The following is a 20,241-nucleotide window of genomic DNA, read 5'->3' on the forward strand; positions in this document are numbered from 1 at the left end:
TCAAGGCTGGCTTGGAAAGGAATGAAGTCCATGGTGGGGATGCAGGACAAGGAGCAAAGATGAATGTGATGCTGAATCAGCAGAAGACTTGGACTCATTTGATTCCAGCTTTGATATCATTGATTTCAATGAAGAGCTTTGTGATTGTAGCAAAGGGCTGGTAGCTCTGAGAGTCCCACTGATGAGGTGTTTGTGTGGAAATCTCTTAGTGGGACCAAAGAGAGAAAAAGCCCTGGTCCTGATGCTGTGGGAGGGAAATGATTGAAGTGTGCTGTGAGGAACTGACTGGGAGATTTTCACACATTTTCCAGTCCTCCTTGGAACAACAGGAAGTTCCCAGCATATGGAAACAAAGGTTAAGTGTCCTATGGCACTCAGTGATGATGGTGCTGTGGCCCCACCACCTCCACCTCTTTGTAAAGGAACTAACTGTCATCTGAAGCTTCAAATGGAACTAAGACTTCCTCCACTAGGTGGCAGTGTCTGATGAGAAAGTGTTAGTGGAGCTGGCCTGGAGTCAGAAACAGGAAGATGCAGGATTTGGGCTGAAATGGGGAAAAGTGGTTCGCACTAGTGCCTTAAAGCAAGAAGGTTGTAGGTTGAAGCTTGTTGGCCTTTCTGTGGAGGTTGGATGTTCTCCCACAGTCCAATGAAATGCTGCTTAGGTTCATTGGTGCTTCTAAATTGGCTGTAGGTGTGGATGTGAGAGAGTGCTTCTCTGTCTCTCTCTGTTGGCCCTGTGATGGACTGCTCACCTGTGCAGGTGGACCACGCCTCTTGCCCTATGACAGCTAGGGCACAGGCTGCAGCCCTGTGAGCCTAAGCTGAATAAACAGTTAGCAAAAATGATCCATAGATGGCCTGAAATCCCCCAGTTAGCAGTTTGGTAGATAGCTATGACATGCTAATCCCATCCAGCAGCTGTATTCTTCCTGTAAGCTGATCCCTGCTGAGCCAAAGCACTTTTTCATATACAAATTACAACCTTTAATAGAAACCTATTGGTCAGCATCTTATTAGCCTGCTGTTAGCTTCATTCCACAGAAAACTGAGAGAAACTAACAGAGTTGATAAAGAATAAAGAGAAATGTGCTGATTTAAAGCCTTTGAAGTGCTTCAGATGATCTCTGTCCACTTCTGTCCACTCATTCATTCATGTAAGCTTTCTAATGCAGCTTTGATCTTCACAGTCTGCTTCATGAAACTCATTCTAACCCTGAATGTCAGAGTGTTCCTCCTTCTCTTTCCCATCATTCATGCTGGCAGTGGAGGAGATTTGGATGTTGGACTGTGTTTTGGATGATGTGTGTATGTTTGTGTTGGACTGCTGTCTGTAAAGCAAACGCACATTTTGCTTTGGATTTCAGTGTCAGACAGACTTTAAGGTGGAATGAAGAGTTGGAGAGTTTCACAGTGAATTATCCAGTGGAGGATTTTTCTTCTTCTTTGAAGGTTTGAAATGTGAACATTGTTCTGCTGCAGTCAATGGACTAAACCAGAGAAGAAGAAAACAGACTTTACCATGAAGATCCTCAGTGTGGATCAGTATAATATCAGCCTGATGTCTGCAGTTTAGTGTCAGCACAACTTTCACATCATATTCATCTCAGCACAACTAAAACATGCTGACTGACCTCAGAGTTTCAAGTCCACATCCTGGACTCTCCAGGAAACCACACAGATGCTTCACTCCTGAATCCTGCAGCTTGTTGTTGTTTCTCAGGTCCAGCTGTCTCAGATGGGAGGGGTTGGACTTCAGTGCTGCTGCCAGATAATCACAGCTGATCTCTGACAAACCACAGCCCCACAATCTGTATAAAGAGTGAAAGATGTAAGTTTATTAGACAAAGTGTGAGCTTGAAATCATTCAGTGTTTCATCATCTGTTCAGAGCTGAAGAAGGTTCAGAATGTAGAAGTTTAGAAAATGGAAACTCCAAACAGCTGAAGCCAACAGGAAGCAGCTTCAAACAAACACAACAAGAGAAAAAACTCTGAATGTTTCACATTAAAGTCCTACATTTATCACAAAAACAGGACAAAGACTTGAAAAAGTCGTGTTTTTCCTTCCAGGAACCACAAGGCTTCACTTTTAAAGGTGAAGTGTGAAAGAAATGGACATATTTGAAGTCCAACACCTTTTTCCAGTCACATTATTAAAGCAGACAAACTACAAGCTCATTTTCATTCCAACAAGTCATCTTCTGACCTGGACTAACAACACTGGTCTCTATGTGCAGCTGGCTGTGAGACCAGTGCTCAGGGAGCGTCTACAAAGTGCAACACTGAAAGAACATCACACACTCATTTGCTTCCATCATCCAACCTGAAGAGGAAACAGAGACGCCTCCCCTTCAAAGTAAAAGCTGCTCCTTTTGGACACAGTATCAAAGAAAGTCTACAGTATAACATAGAAAAGACAGAACAAAGTTTTGGTTGTTTTTAAATTGTGCAGAAATGAAACTACACTAAGCTCAATTATGTGACAGACATTTCATCCCATGTCAGTTTGGCCTCATCCTGGGCCGGATTATCCAGCACACACTCTGACCACAGGCCCAGGGGCCACGCACAGCTGGGCTCCATCCAAGAGACAGCAAACAAACCAACACAATAATAAAAAGCACCATGTGATCTTCTTACATCTTCAAGACAAACATAGTAAAAACATGAGCATATTTGTTTCCTGATAAAATGATGTGACAGGTAGAACAGAGTAAAGTGGTGGTGTTACAGCCTTTCTCCCCTCTGCTGCCGAGGCTGTTAGTCTCTCCCAAACTCAGCTACAGGACTTCCAAATGAATGAAAGCAGCAGAAGTGGCTTTACAAATGAAAGAGGAAGAGGAGAAGAAGAGGAGAGGGAGGCCACTCTGACCATCACTCCAGCTGAAAACATCACACTTCCATTAAAGTTGGTGAGGAAATGTTGAGCAGGATGAGCTGCTGGCTAATCTGGAGGCTTTAGCAGCAGTTCACAGTCACAGTGGATTTCCACTCATGAAAAAGCTCTGGCTGCTTCATTTCTCATCTCATATCAGAGACTTTAAAGCTTCACTGAAGCTGTACTGTGATGCTTCCATATCCCAGTGAGGCCTCCATAATGATTTCAGCTGTTCTGTACACACACTGTGTGCCCTGTATGGCTCAAAGTCTCTGCAGCCTGTTTTTATCTGCTATCATCAGATCTTCATCATCCTCATTCACATCCCTCACACACTCTACAGCCTCATCAGCACTGACTTCATCTTCACTGACTGATGGAGCACAACATGAACCTGTGGAGGCTGAAACACTGTCCTGTCAAACATCTCCCCGTCACCACTCCACTTCTGTCAGCCTTTAAATGAACCCTGCTCAAGTCTGTCACTTCTGTTTGGAGCCAAAAGGAAAAACTGTTGTTCAGTCGTTTGGAAAGACAACATTTCTGAAAGCACTCAAACTTCTTCACATTTGTCTTCAGACACATCCTGAACATTTAGGAACTAAAGAAAGTTTCAAACATCAATCAAAGACCTGAAATATAGAAAAACAACAACAGCTGCAGTCAGTGAACTCACGTCAGAGTCTCCAGTCCACAGTTTGGACTCTCCAGTCCAGCACACAGAAGCTTCACTGCTGAATCTTGGAGGTCTTTATTTCCACTCATGTCCAGCTCTGTCAGATGGGAGGGGTTGGACTTCAGAGCTGAGGCCACAACTTCACAGTGAGACTCTGAGAGTCCACACCAAGTCAGTCTGTGATGATAGAAAATATAAAATGTGTTATTATAAAAGCAGAAAATCTGCATTATAAACACAGACTGAATGTATATGAAGACAAAACAGAGTGAGGTCATAATCTGATGAATCTGCTCTTCACATCTGTGCTTCAGCTCCTCTTACTGTGTTTGACATGACACAACGATTGAGTCTCTCTCAGACCTGCAGACTTTTAATGAGAATCTTTGTTTGGCTTTAATCTGCAGATGAAGGAGGAAGATGGTGTCACATTTAGGCTTCCATAATGTCCACAGTCTGTCACTGAGATCTGATCCAGAGTCAGAGTGAAGACACACATTTGGACTGTTTCCTGTTTTGACTCCAGAACATTTTGAATGAGTTCAGCTCAGTGAAGAGTTCCAGCTGGAAAGATGATCTCTGTTTGCTACCTGCTGTCAGGTACGACTGTTCACGTCCACACGCAGGAAAAACCTGCTGACTGTTACCAAACGGAGCAGAAATCTCATCACTGGACAATAATGATGAATGAACTCAGAGCTGCTGATATCAGATCTGATTTCAGGGGAACTAAACACAGAAATGATTGGGTCATTTGAGCTTTCTGAGCCATTATCTGCTGCTGTGTCGCTAGTTGGCAGAAAATGATTTGTATTCCTGTTCAGGGCTTCAGTGTTTATGAGTCCAGATCCAGGTGACAGCAAGTCAAAATGATGTTACCTGTCTGTGTCCAGCAGCAGCCTGTATTCACTTTGAATATTGTTATAACCTGACATGGATCAGTTTGTCTTTGATTGGTTTGTAAATGTCACCGTTTCCATTGGACCTGAGTGACGTACAAAGACAGAGAGGGAGAGAAAGGAGAGAGAGGATGGAGACAGCAAAGAGAGAGCAAACACAAACAGGTGAGAGTGGACAGGTGACCAAGGTCAGCAACCAATCAGAGAGCTTCTGTTTGACCCACAGTCACTGATGATGACTGCACATAACCAAGCAGTGTGTTACTCTGATATCAAATATGGATCCTGCTCTTATAATAATGATCATCAGATGATATTATTGTGTTATTTTGTAGCTGAATACGATGTTTGTGTGATTATCAGTGAAAGAAGCAGTGAGGAGGATGGAGAGAGAGAGAGGACAGAGGGTGAAGTTAGAATCACTAAAAGGATTTTTCATGGATTTCATGGATGATTTGAGTGATTTCCAGCAGGACACTTAAACATGTCAGTGGACGTCCTAAAGAACATATTCACTGATATGAAACGTGTCATTGAACAGGATTAATATCAGTGGAAACATGGTGGAAACAGCTGTGACTGCATGGATGTGACACACTTCAAATCTGTTCTCCACTCTTGGATTTGGGATCCATGGAGCTGCTGCTGAGTCTGTACAATAAAGGAATGGTGTGGAAGGTTGCAGCGTACGGACACAAACACTTTGTGGTTACAATCTGATTTTATTTTCACCATTAAACTACTAACCTACACTGATCAATGATGTTAATGATCACATCTGGACTCACCGAGCCTTTCTGCAGTTCCTCACAGCTGGAATCAGTCTCTGTCGTCCCCGCTCTGATGTTTTGTACTTCTGCAGGTCCAACTCATCCAGAACCTCCTCTGACATCTGCAGCATGAAGGCCAGAGCTGAGCACTGGATCTCAGAGAGTTTCTTCTCTGATCTGTTCTCTGACTTCAGGAACTCTTGGATCTCCTGAAATAATGAGAGGTCGTTCATCTCCATCAGACAGTGGAAGATGTTGATGCTTCTGTCAGGAGAGATTTTATCACTGTTCATCTTCTTCAGGTTGTTGATGACTCTCTGGATGGTTCCTGGACTGATCTCTGTCTGACCCAGCAGACCTACTAAGAGTCTCTGGTTGTACTCCAGACAGAGGCCATGAAGGAAGCGAACAAACAGGTCCAGGTGGCCATTTTTACTCTGGAGGGATTTCTCCATGGTTCTCCTCAGCAAATCATCAGAAAATGAAATGTAATAGTAAGGATCATCTGGATTATTTTCCAGGAAGTTCTTCAGCACCTCTGTCTTCCTGTTGGTGTGACAGTGAAACATGTAGACTGCAGCCAGAAACTCCTGAATGCTCAGATGAACAAAGCAGTAGACTGGTTTCTGGAAGATCACACACTCTCTTTTGAAGATCTCTGTACAAACTCCTGAGTACACCGAGGCCTCTGTCACATCCAGACCACACTGCTCCAGGTCTTCTTGGTAGAACATGATGTTTCCTTTCTCCAGATGTTCAAACGCCAGCCTCCCCAGCTTCAGAAGAACTTCCCTGTCAGCCTCCGTCAGCTCCTGTGGACTCGTCTCACGTCCCTCATGGTACTTGTTCTTCTTCCTCTTTGTCTGAACCAGCAGGAAGTGTGAGTACATGTCAGTCAGGGTCTTGGGCAGCTCTCCTCTCTGCTCTGTAGTCAACATGTGCTCCAGAACTGTAGCAGTGATCCAGCAGAAGACTGGGATACTACACATGATGTGGAGGCTCCTGGATGTCTTCATGTGGGAGATGATTCTGCTGGACAGCTCTTCATCACTGAATCTCCTCCTGAAGTACTCCTCCTTCTGGGCGTCAGTGAAGCCTCGTACTTCTGTTAGCATGTCAACACATGTAGGAGGGATCTGATTGGCTGCTGCGGGTCGGGAAGTTATCCAGACGAGAGCCGAGGGAAGCAGATTCCCCTGGATGAGGTTTGTCAGCAGCTGGCTGACTGATGACTTCTGTGTGACATCAGACAGCAGCTTCCTGTTGGTGAAATCCAATGAAAGTCTGCTTTCATCCAGGCCGTCAAAGATGAACAAAAGCTGAGAGACAGCCAGCTTCTCTGCTGTGACCTTCTGTAATGTTGGATGGAAAACATGGAGCAGCTCCAGAAGACTGTACTGCTCATCTCTGATCAGGTTCAGCTCCCTGAATGAAAGCAGAACCACCACACTGACATGTTGGTTCTCCAAGCCCTCTGCCCAGTCCAGAGTGAACTTCTGCACTGAGAAGGTTTTTCCAACACCAGCCACGCCGTTGGTCAGAACCACTCTGATGGGTCTCTGTTGGTCAGGTAAGGCTTTAAAGATGTCCTGGCACCTGATTGGAGCGTCATGGAGGGCGTCCATCTTGGAAGCTGTCTCCAGCTGCCTCACCTCATGTTGGGTATGAACCTCTTCACTCTGTCCCTCTGTGATGTAGAGCTCAGTGTAGATCCTGTTGAGGAGGGTTCTACTTCCTGTTTCATCACTTCCTTCAGTCACACGTTCACATCTCCTCCTCAGACTGATCTTATGTTCATCTAAAACCTCCTGCAGACCAACATCTGCTGAAAGAAAGAAAAACAATGAGACTAAAGAGAAAGAAAACTCTTCAATGTCTGAACAACACAAGAAGTCCAGTTTTCAGAAATGAGTCCATCAGCAGACAGATGTTCAGTCTTACTTTGTACACAGCTGCTCTGACTGGCTGTCTGCAGTCCAGCTCTGCTTCTGGATCTTTCTCCACACTGTGCAGAAGCTCTGATGGTGACACAGAAAAGTCAAAGTGGAGATACTTCTGTCCACCTTTGATTAGACTCATTATAAAAAGGAAACAAAGTTTGAACACAGTCATGTTTCCAGTTCACTGACTTACATTTATTCCATGGACACTCACTCTAACCTGAACCACAGCTACAACCCAACATTGTTGAGGCCTCATCTCCTCCTTTCCTGACTGTAGAGGTTAAATATGCAACAACCAACAAATAAAAGAATTTGGTTCATTTCAAAGAAATTCACACGGTGACCAAGTAAAGTAACCGTAGTAAAGGAGACAACATCCCGTTGATGGTGGGATTATTTGAAAGATTTGCTTTGGCCACGTCACCAAATGCAGTTGAACCACCCGTGGATCCATGTTTGACCATTCTACCACTCTGAGCTCTGCTTTTTAATCATTTTATTATTATCATCATTCATTTATTCATTCTTTGGAGGGGGGCTATTTCCTAATGCCGCCCTAATAAGCTGATGTTCAAGGGGAAATATAACAGAAACTCTTTCAGTGTTATTCATTAATAAATTAACAGATAAACTGTGAAGAAGAAAAAACTGAGATTTAAAGGAGAGAGTGAGAAACTTGATCATCCATCCTCATAATACATGTTTATCAGTATCTGCTGTGACCATACTGCAGTAATAACTACAAGTCTACATTTCTGTGACTGTTGATCAATCACAGCAGGAATCTGAGCTCATCTCTGCACACAGAGCAGCTTCAGCTCTGGGATAAACTGCTCGCTTCACGTCCTTCTCAGCTCACAGACACTCATCCTGATATTTTCCTTTAACATTTGATGGTATAATTCATCTGAGTTTACACTTTATCTGCATGAATACAGAAAAACAGACCCAAACACCAGAAACCATCAGTTTCACCATGTAGAATATATTGTTGTTTCCTTGCTTTTAATTCAGAGAAACATTCTGATTTGGATTTTCTTTGTTCTCTTTGCCACAGCCCATCCCAGCAGCAGCTGAAGCAGCTGACTGTCACAACACTGAATAACACTTTAGGAGGAATTTCAGAGGTCAGTAAAGCTCCAGTTTCAACATCAGTTAATTAATCATAGTTCATCATAAATGTTAACCTGGCTGGCACACATGTTAATGTTAGCCATTTAAATATTAGCAGTTAGCTGAGGCCACAAGAAGAAGAGGCCCTAGAAGAACAATGGATGATAAGATTAGATTTTCAAGACTAGGCAGAGACGTGTTTTCCTTTACTGTCTCTTACAGAGGAGGGAGCAGATACCAGACGAGGTCACGGAGGTACGGGGAGGATTCGCAGCAGACAGCAAGACTGCCACGTCCATGCGAGAGAGCGATGGCTACGATAATCTCTGTTTTTGTCTCCCTATATAATGTTGTACAGCCCATGTGAGGGTTAACACAAACATCAGTCCTTCTACTTAAGTATGTTTGACACTTTCTTTACACCTAAATTAACTTTACTGTTAACCAGTTTTCATGTTTCTGTAATCTCACCAGTGTGCTCATGCTTTTTTAAGTGAAAACATATTTTAATGATCAAATCTAATTATGTTTGTTATTTGTGGAGTTTAAATGTCCTTGACAGAGACAGATGATAATCATTATCCTGCACTGTGGTCTCAGGTTTGGTCGAGCTAGCACAAAGAATGGCTATGTTGAACTTCCTCCTGGGATCTACACTAAGAAGTGAGTCCAACATTAGCAGGGTCTCTTTCCTTTATCTGATTCACTTTAGCATTCACAGTCACGTGAAGCTTGTTATTAACTCGATAAGTCAACCCAGGGTTTCAGCTGAGCGCTCACATGAAACACATGGTGTTGGCAGCATCTGATCAATCATATTCATGGAGACGTGTATCAGCAACAGAGCAGCTGAGTTTGCAGAAGGAAGTCAAACTAAACCACAGGAACAATATGAGGAGATTACACACATAATAAAATACTAGCAGTAACACAGCTGCTGCAGACAAATCAGTCGTGTGATCGTGTGTGAGAGGAGAAGGACTGTAAAGGAGTTTGGTGTTAAAAGCTCTGTATGAATGTGGGAGACTTTGAAGGGCTTTAAAAAGGCCAATATAAAATAAAAGGCAGCAAAATTGCTGAGTGTGAAAGTCACCAGACTTATCAGAGCTCTGTGATTAAGACCTGTAAGAACACCTGTTTGTACTTGTTGGCATTATATCAAACACACACGTATATTAAGCCTTTGTTTGAACTCTGGTTGAATTTGTTACTTTCAGACTGTGAAACATCACAGAGGCTGCAGCTGCAGATCTTTTATTCACCTGGAAATTTACTTTAAATGTTAGATGGAAAATGTATTGCTCAGTTTCACCAAAGTAAGAACAAGAATCCATAAACCTTCATAAAGACAAACATCTCCCAGAACATTGAGCTGCTGAAGTGTCACTGAAGGGAAAAACTATTTGTCCTCCTCCATCCAGCAACACCTGAAACACCTGAGTGGAAGCTCCTCCCTACACTGTGTTTGAAGCAAAGCACAAAGGAGACACCTGCTGGAGCAGCTGGAGTCCTACAGACACTCAGCCTCTTCACTACACAAACACCTCCTACAACATCCACTCTTTCCACTCTGACTGCTGTGTTTGTGGAAACACTCCAACACACACCGCTTCACATACCAACATAGAAATGTGTGAAAAAGAGCTGAGCTGATATTAAACATGAGGATTTATTCAGAAATACAGAGTCAGGAACAACATCTAGACACACATTACCTCTCAGCAGCAGAAGAACAGCCTTTAAAGTTTATAACAGCATCCTTCGACATGTTGCTCTTTAAGGAAACACAGCTGGGTTCAGGTCCAGGAGATTCTGGCCTCTTATTGATCCTAAAAGAAAAACAATAAATGTCACAGCTTCATGAGACAGGAAGGAAAAACTGGAAATATTAAATTAAAGACATGATGAACAATCTCATAAAAATAATGTACTTACTCTTTGTCACATAACAGTCTTTTGTTAAATCAGTATCAGAATACTTTATTGATCCCTGGGGGAAATTATTTTTTGTTACAGTGCTCCATTATAAACCAACATTAAGACATTAAGACATCTCCGTCCAGAAGAGTGCAGTCCTGGGAACAGCTAAGATACTGCGCAGGACCCTCAAGCTCCCAGGCCTCTGGTAGAGGACCCGAGCTTGAAGGACAAACCGCCCGCAGGGGCGTGCTGGGTGTTATATATATATATATATATATATATATATATATACACATAAGTCAATCATTAATAAATAGCTGGAAAGAAACGTGTAACGTGTAGTTGTAGCAGTAACCAGTGTGTTAAGTGGATGCGTTGTACATGGAGATGGCCACAGGCAGGAAAGATTTCCTGTTTTGTTCACAGGGGTGGGGGAAAAAATCGATACTGTGTAGTATCGTGATATTTTGTTTGCTAATAATGTATCGATACAGGGACAGCAGAAATCGATATTTTGTTACAAAAAAGGTTTTTGTGCTCTGAGCATGTTGATCCTTTTTCTGAGCAACAATCCTGACATTCCTTCACTGTCCAAATGTGTTTAACCTTTTTTTGGCAGCAATAAACATGACAGTTTACTTATTTTAATTTAAGACATGTTTTATTTTAATTAAGTTTAAAACTTTTTTATTTAATGTAAAATTATATTTTGTTTTAATTTACTTTCAAATTCTTCAGTTTCTGAATGGGCTGCATAGTTTTCATAAATTGCATAGTTCAGAATAGCTATAATTGTACCAGATGGTTGCATTCAGTTAAGTTGGACTAGACTGTAATACAAACTGTTCAGTTTGTCAACAATAAAACTGACTGAAATGAGAGACTGAGTGTGAGACTTTGATATTAGATAAAATGAATATTGATAAAGTTTAACTTGTGTTAATGTACAGAATCTGAATATTGCAAAATATTTTTTTTAAAAAAAAATCGCAATAATATCGTATCGTGTGTTAAGTATTGTGATAATATCGTATCGTGTGTACTCCAAGGTATTTATAGTCCTCCACAATGTCCACACTGACCCCCTGGATTGAAACAGGGGTCAAGTGTTTCCTGGTCTTCCTGAAGTCCACGATCAGTTCCTTGGTCTTTGCCACGTTGAGCTGCAGATGATTCTGCTCACACCACGTGACAAAGGAGTCGACCACAGCCCGGTACTCTGTCTCATCATCCCTGCTGATGCATCCAACCACCGCAGAGTCATCAGAAAACTTCTGAAGATGGCAGGTCTCTGTGCAGTGGCTGAAGTCTGTGGTGTAGAGGGTGAAGAGGAAGGGGGAGAGGACAGTCCCCTGTGGTGCCCCTGTGTTGCTAATCACCTTGTCAGACACACACTGTGGGAGACGTACATATTGTGGTCTTCCTGTCAGGTAATCAACAATCCAGGACACCAGAGAAGCATCCACCTGCATCGCTGCTAACTTATCACCCAGGAGGGTCGGCCTGATGGTGTTGAAAGCACTGGAAAAGTCAAAAAACATGACCCTCACAGTGCTCGCCGGCTGGTCCAGATGGGTGTAGACACGATTGAGCAGGTAGATGATGGCGTCCTCTGTTCCGAGACGAGGCTGATAAGCGAACTGAAGGGGATCCAGATGTGGTCTTACTATGGGTCGCAGCTGGTCCAGGATGAGCCTTTCCAGGGTCTTCATGATGTGGGAGGTCAGTGCCACGGGCCTGTAATCCTGGGGGCCACTGGGACGAGGCGTCTTTGGTACAGGGACGAGGCATGATGTCTTCCACATCACCGGGACCCTCTGCAGACTCAGACTCAGCATAAACAGTTCATGAAAGACTCCACACAGCTGGGGGGCACAGGTCTTGAGGACAAGGGGACTCACTCCGTCTGGTCCAGCAGACTTGCCTGAGTGAAGTCTCCTCATTTGCATCTCAACCTGGTATTGAGTGAAGGTGATGGGTGGGGGAGGGGTGTCAGGAATCTCACAGGAGGCAACATGTGAAGAGAGAGGCTGGCACAGTGGTGTGGCTCTGGATTCCAGGCTGACTGCAGGTGAGGTTGTGGGGGTGGGAGCAGACACTGTGGTGTCGAATCTATTGAAAAACAGATTCAACTCGTCGGCTCTATTCTCACCTCCCTCAGCTCCCCTGCTGTTGGTTGGCCTGAATCCAGTGATGGTCTTCATGCCCCTCCACACCTCTCTCATGCTGTTCTGCTGGAGTTTCCACTCCAGCTTCCTCCTGTAATTGTCCTTAGCCTCTCTGATCTTGTCCTTTAGTAACACCTGGATCTTCCTCACCTCCTCTTTGTTGCCCCCTCTGAAAGCCCTCTTCTTGTTGTTGAGGAGGGCTTTGATGTCCTTAGTCACCCACGGCTTGTTATTTGGGTAACAATGAACAGTCTGAGCTGGAACAATGGAGTCGGTGCAGAAAGTTATGTAGCCTGTGATACACTCAGTAAGCCCATTGATGTCCTCGGCGTGAGGCTCACAGAGTGTTTCCCAGTCGGTCACCTCGAAACAGCCCTGTAGTTCCGCTAAGGCCTCCTCTGACCACCTCCTAACAGTCCTGGTGGTCACAGGTTCCCTCCTCACAATTGGCACATAGCGGGGGGTGAGGTGAATCAGGTTATGATCTGACCTACCAAGTGGGGGGAGGGAGGAGGAGCTGTATGCATCCTTGACGTTAGCATACAGTAAGTCTAAAGTTTTCTCTCCCCTGGTGGGACAGTCCACATATTGTTTGAATGTTGGTAGTGTATTGTCCAGTGATACATGGTTGAAGTCACCCGAGATCACAATAAAGGCACTCGGGTGCTGAGTCTGTAGCCGAGCTATGGCAGAGTGGATAGTGTCACATGCAGCTGTGGGGTTAGCAGAGGGGGGAACATAAACAGCCACCAAGATGACGTGAGAGAATTCCCTGGGTAAATAATACGGCCTGAGTCCAACAGCACACAGTTCAGTGTCCGGGCAACAAATCCTTTCTTTGATTGTTATGTTGGCAGGGTTACACCACCGCTTGTTAACTAGAACAGCAAGCCCACCTCCTTTACGCTTACCGCTAGCGATGCTGTCCCTGTCCGCCCGAACAGTGTGGAAGCCTTCCACGGAAGCATTCTCATCGGGAATGTCCTGGTGCAGCCATGATTCGGTGAAACACATCAGGCTACACTCTCGGTATTCCCTCTGACTCCATACCAGTGCTGAGAGCTCGTCGATTTTATTTGCCAACGATCGCACATTTCCCATCACGATAGACGGCAGACACGGTTTAAACCTCCTCCTCGCTTCGAGCCTCCGCTGTCTCACCGTCACCTTTTTTCTTCTCTTCTGTCCTTGACCTCTGCATCCCCGATGTGTTTTCCTCCAAATTTCAGCTGGTACTTCTGCGGGCCTGGCCAGCGAGCCGGCCGGCATCAGGGCGATCAGCTGATCTCTGGAGTAAACAGTCCGTGCGTGTAGGAGATGTGCCGCGGTCCCGTTCCTTGATAAAAGTAACAGTTCCACGGCCACCAGAAGAACAAAAACTCTCTCAATCCACATGATTGAGTAAGAGATAGAAAACGGAGGAAAATACAAGTCAGAAAAAAAAAGAATACGTAAGAAAAAAAAGAGCTAAACTAAGAGAAAAGCAGGAGCGACTGTAACAGGCTGCACGCTGGTTGGCGCATGCGCACAATAAGTTAAAGTTTACAATAACACCCTTGCTTAGTCTTTGCTCTGTACTGCAGTACTTGCACTGGTTTCACTGGACAAGTCTGCATGTGAATCTACAGCTGATCTGACATTGTGGCACAAACACAGTAAACAAACACTACGAGCACCTTGTTTCATGTGCAGTGGCTTTCTTCTCATTCTGTTACTGAACACTGTATGAAAAGCCTCTCACTGCCAGCATCCTTCCAGCCCCACGACAACAAGACCAACTCACATCTTCACAACACCAAGAATTTTTCCCCTTTTCTTTGGAGAAACTGAGAAGCCAATAGGATTGTAGCTCAAACTTGCCCACAGTCCTGCTTCATCACTGCTCACTCCTACCTGTGTTGGTGCTCAGTGGACAGTCATAGCCTGCTGCTAGCATGAATGCTAAACGTACTGCTGTGGATGATCAGCAGAAAAACATGTGGTCAGTTTGACTGTTTGCTGTATTTAAAGTGTTTTTCTCAGTTCGTCTGTATTCAAAGTGCATTCGGGGCTTTAGCTGACAGCTCTTTGTGCTAACAAACTAAACTCTCTTAGTTTAAGCCAACAGACTTTACCAAACACAAAGCCTGCTGCTGCCTCCATGGGTTAGCTTGTGTGACTGGTGTTTACACCAATGAAATCTAAATCACACTAATGTGTCCTCCAAGGTGTTTGGTGGGAGCACTGAGTGAAACATAAGAGCTCTGGTAAAATAACAAACAGGGCTGTGAGAGCAACTGAAGTGATAAAAATACTGTTTAAAGATGAAAAACACTTTGATGTTCTCTCGTCACCTAACAAAGTCCAAACCCTGTGAACTATTTTAGCTTTAATAACTGTGGATTCAGGTATCCTGAACCCATCTTTGGACATTTGTAATGAAATATTTTAAAACTCCATCAGAGACTCCTGATGTGGCTGTTTGGAGAAGGAAAAGAGGGACAAAGTGGAGCGTCGAGCTGAGGCTTCATTCACTGCAAACCTACAGTTATGTTTTCTTATTTCTGCTGTTTGCATGTTCACAGCTGAAATAAATCTGCCTCTTTGACTTCATCCTGTTGTGTTTGGGTCTAATCCTGCCTGCCACACAGCGCTACAGGACAAAGTCTAATATTTTTATCTTTTTAATGAATCTTTGGTCATATTTATCCAGGAAAACACAAACATGTAAAGGAGTCATCACAGTTCTCTGACCTCGTTGGTCCAGGTTCACCACTGAAGTCTGGAGGGTCATGTTTGGACCGGTCACTCCTCACAGACGGACAGCTGGATCCTGCAGACTGTGACCTCTGACCTCTGCAGACACAAACATGTTTTATTCAATGATCAATTCTCTGATGAAGTGATTGAAGCAGCTGTGATCACACAGACTGCAGATAATGCAGCTGCTTCCTGTCAGCAACAGTCCTCTTAGATTAGAGTTCAGCTTTTTACAGGAAAACAAATGTCCCTGAATGCAACAGTGAGACACAGTCTGCCTGTGTGGCTGTGATAGCTGCCGTTAGGAGCGCTCATGTGTTTGCAGTTAGATGAGGAGATGTTACCATCATGGACACGTTAACAAATCCTGCAGCATCACGTGGCACAAACACTTTGTGTTCCTGTCATCTGCAAGCAACAGGAAGTTCATTAATAAAGGCGGGATGGAGACGCGACTGTGATGGTTCTCCTTCATCCAGCTGTTACACACATCTGGGCTCACACGACGAGCCTTTGTCTAATACAGCAGCTGCTCTCTGAACACTTTTCTGAAGAGGAGCTGCACAAACCTTTGTTTGTTTTCTAGAGCAGCGTATCAAAGTCAAACTACCCACTGCTAGCAGCTGTTTCTATCATAGTTTAAGATCCAGATGTGTGAGGTCTAAATTTACACCTCTGATTAAAATACATAGTTAAAAACAGCCAATTGAGTCCAAATGTGTCTTAAACCAGATAAACTGACAGTTACAGCTGAGCCTGTGTGTCCTTGGAGACACTGCTCTGCTACAGAGATGCATTTTAGAAACCAGGAAACATCAAAATCATTTAAATCAGAGAGTTCTTGTTACTAACAGCTCACCTCTCTGCAGCAGAGACTTTGAAATCAATGAAGTCATCTTTAGACGCGTCACTCTGTAAGGACACAGAGCTGGGTGGAGGTCCAGGCCGGTTCCTGTGAATAATGATGGAGCAGTGATGTGAGTGCTGAGCTGTGACATGGAGAAGAGTCATGGACAGTTAGAGATGGTCATCTCACCTCTGAGCTTTGGTCTGGCTCTCATGTTCCCCACACAGAGTGCTTTTAGAGGGAGGGACTCCCTCCTCTCTGTCCTCACACTGATACATGCTGCTCAATTCACATCAGCTCACACACACTTTCTACCTTCACCTGCAGAGGAAACACAAATCATTCATGTGCACATCAACTGAGAGCTGCAGAGGTCGTGTCTGATGTGTTGGACTAACATCCATCTGAGACGCAGCTTTCATCAGTTCACTACAAAAAGTGTCACAGAGCCCAGTTCAGCCTCCAAATCCTCCATTACTGTAGTCCTACAAAGCAGCAGGTCAAACATGGCTGCAGAGAGCAGCTTTATGTCAGTAACCATGTCCAGGACCGAGCTGACTGCTTACAGAGTTCATACTCTAACTGCTAGCTGCTCTGCTAGCTAAGCTAACTCAGTAACAGTGACTCTGACAGCAGTTACTGTGGAACAGCGGCCGAGCTCAGGACACATTCAGTGTGTTTAGTCTGAGTCCTGCACTCTGATTCAATGGATTCAATCCAGCTCAGAGTTTCATGTGTTCATCAGAATAAAATACATGTACTAATATAACAGAAGTAATGTTCTGAATGGAGGACTGTAATGGAGGATAAATAAGGTTTTTACAGCCTGAAAGAAACATTCAGTTCATATATTTGTAGACAGTGAAGCAGTTTTTAATACTGCAGCTGTTTCCTTCACCTGTGTGTGTGTGAGCCACACCTTCATGTGCTGCTTTAGAAATATGTGGTCTGACTGCTCAGACTGAGTCTAGGAGGAAAGTTCACACGCTGGAGAAAGTTTTGTTCCTAACTTTGTCAGAGTTCGGCTCCAAAGACAAAGAAGACGGAGCTCACAGTCTGTAGATGGTCCTCAGTGTGTGTGTGAAGCACACAGGAGTGTGTTTATGTCAGCAAATCAGTGTGTGTGAAGAGTCTGAGGGAGTGTGTGAATGAGACTAAACACTGAAACCAACAGTCCAAGAAAAGCGTCTGGATTTCTTTAAGTTTAACTCAATTAAACTTACTTAAGACTAATCGATAATCTACGACCAATAATATTAGATTGGTTTTAGATCTACTGGATTCTAATCACTTAATTGAAGATGATGGTGTGATTCTTTTTGTAGACTTTTATAAGGCATTTGATACGGTCGAACATCCTTTTATTTTAAAAGCTCTACCCTATTTTTCTCAAAGGCTTCTGGTTTGTACCTGAATATTAAAAAATGGGAATAATTAACTATTCATGATTGTGACCTAGTAGCTATTAAAACTGACATTAAATATTTGGGTATTATAATGTCAAAGAACACAAATAATAGAGAAAATCTAAATTTTGAGCATATTACCCAGAAATCTAAAAAGATTTTAAACAGCTGGCTACAAAGACACCTCTCCATCTTTGGACGTGTCTTGCTTACTAAAACAGAAGGTATCTCTCGATTGATTTGTCCATCACAATGGTTATATGTTTCCAATAGTCTAATCAATAATATAAATCGAATTAATTTCAATTACATTTGGAGAAACGAGCAACATTATGTTAGGAAGAAAGATATAGTGAAGTCATTTGAAGAAGGAGGTTTGAATTAGAGATGGCACGATACCACTTTTTTATGTCCGATACCGATATCATAAATTTGGATATCTGCCGATACCGATATGAATCCGATATAGTGTTTTTTAATCAACAAAACTGTTTTTTAAATATCTTGCTGCATTTTGCAAGTCTGCAAGTTCATACTCAAGTTTAAAACAACAACTACACTAAAGCTATTCTGTTATACCTGTATACAAAAAAAATATTTCATAGTTCAGCAATACTGATCAATCTAATAAACTTAAACCTACACCATCCTCCCTATTCTGGTATTTTAAAGAGTACTTAGCGTAAATATTAAGCAACCTAACTAATAGGGTTCCAACTCCCAGCAACAACAAAAATAAATAAATAAAATATAGGGAACCACCCCTCACGCTCCACCTCATGATGCTTAATCGACGTAATCAACCTTAATTTGATGCAGTGTGAAAAAAAATGCACAGAAATCAATTATTTTTCAAGAAATATTAAATAGATTCAACATCTTTCTTCAACAAAAGTGCAGACTGCACAGATGGTACCTTCCCAAAGGAAAAAGTACTATAGCTTACTAGGGTATTTATATTAGACTTGATAGTCACTATGTACAGTAATTGACTTCTATTCATTTTACATCAAATTAAAACTTTGGGTGTCAGATAATTATTTATTAAAAGCTAGACATTTTAAATGAGAATAAGAAAGAAAAGTATGTCTTTGTGCCCCCTTTTCCCTGTTCATGCCCTATCGGCCCCCCTGGCTAAACTTTGCTAGATCCGCCCCTGCACAGTTACCAGCCGTCAGCTACGTAGAAAAAGATCCTGGTGTAGAAAGTAATATTAAATAAATTCTAACAACAGCTGATCAAGCTTAAACGTGCTGCTGTTGTTCAGCCGCTGGTTTCCTCTTTCTGGCGCAAAGTGGACCAAAAACAAACGAGAGACACGGACTCGCGACAGAAAAGCCGATCAGCTGATTTAAGCAGTTTCACGATTGAAGTAGCAGCAAGAAGAGGCAGTCGCTTGTTAAGCTTAACGTGGGAATGCTTTACAAACATTCAGAGATGGACTTACACACTTGCTTTACTTCTCTCGGGGATAACTTTGTCGGAGATGAAATGCCAGGTTGCTAGCGAAGCTCCACATGCTATCCAGACCACCGACAGGTCCCACATGCCACAGCTGCTCTATCACGTGATGCATACGTTCTGAGGTGAGTTACGGCGTGTTGCAAGTTTTGTGAGGTGCTTTCGTGATATTTAATGGATCGGATTACATTTTTTATTTTTCTCCGATATCCGATCCAGTAATTTAGGTCAGTATCGGACCGATACCGATACGTAATATCGGATCGGTCCATCTCTAGTTTGAATGCGATTGATTTTGAAGCAATGATGGTTCCATCAAACTCAAATGGTTGCAATCTTTCATAAATATTTCAAACAGTATTTGGTTTTATTTTCCCAAAGTAATTTTGGAGAAGCTGGGTGGCATTGAATTTCTTATAAAGTGCGACTTTGAAATTTCCAAATTAAATTATCCAATTTTCACAAACAGGTTCTCCAGTACTGGAAAATGATACACAAGCATATTTTTTCTCCACATACAAATTTGATTTGGAACAACAGATGTATACGATGAAAGAAAATCCATCTTTTATAAGGATTGGATGGATCATGGCATTTGGACGGTTTTACACCTTTTAGACAATGACGGAAATGTGTTAACATATAACAAATTCATAGATAATTACGGCATATCATGTACTCAGAGTAAATTCATTAAAGTTGTGAAAGCTAGTGATGGCCCGCTTGAAGCTGACGCTCCGGAGCGTGTGTCGAAAAAAACAACACACTGGTTCAGAAGCACTGTGTCGAGGCTTGCTTCGTTTGGCAAAAGTCACGTGACCAGTGACGTCCGAAGCTTCATTACGCACGTAACTGCTTCGGTACCTGATTCAAACGGATATAAGGAAGTGAATCATCCACGGGATTCGTGGAGTGTGTTGATGGTGACAGAGAGCGAAGAGGTGATCATTCCACTGACAGATATGGAGCCAGCGAGGAAGAGAGGACGTTCTGGCGTGTGGGAATATTTTGAGTTGATTTTGCTCAATTCATTTTATCTGCCGAAGTGAAAAACCTGAAATGTCCAAAATCATGTTTTCATAATGTAAATATCATTACAGCATATGACTTTAGGAACACTTCCATGTGAATTAAAGCTAATGAAGACTACAAAAATGTATTTGACACTATACGTACATTACATTGCTACAGTTTAGAAAATCATTTTGTTTATTGTTTTTAGGTGATAGTCTGCAGGACCCAGGAATACCTGCATATCTACCAGCTTGCAGTGTAGTTCCTGCACTCCACAGCCTCTTCTGTTCCATGCAAGTGGATTTTCTCCAGGGCAGGAGAAACTATTTCTAAGAAAAGAAACAGACTCAGCCAGCGCACAGTAACACTAATCCTCTTTTAAATGTAAATAACAAAAGGGCTACCT

The 20,241-nt window shown here is 43.0% G+C and overlaps 1 protein-coding gene across 1 annotated transcript in view; it reads right to left on the reverse strand.

Annotated features, from left to right (window-relative positions):
- Positions 1 to 20,241, reverse strand: part of LOC146577396 (NACHT, LRR and PYD domains-containing protein 12-like) — a 99,076-nt gene that overhangs the window by 53,533 nt on the left and 25,302 nt on the right. The window contains exon 9 of the mRNA XM_085253728.1: positions 1,635 to 1,811. Coding sequence (XP_085109854.1) covers positions 1,635 to 1,811 — 177 coding nt within the window. The remainder of the gene's footprint in view (positions 1 to 1,634; positions 1,812 to 20,241) is intronic.

Source organism: Mchenga conophoros, linkage group LG3 (genome assembly GCF_057382185.1).
Source record: "Mchenga conophoros isolate Kocher_MC1m ecotype Shallow Benthic linkage group LG3, M_conophoros_male_GT1.1, whole genome shotgun sequence".
Lineage (NCBI taxonomy): Eukaryota > Metazoa > Chordata > Actinopteri > Cichliformes > Cichlidae > Mchenga > Mchenga conophoros.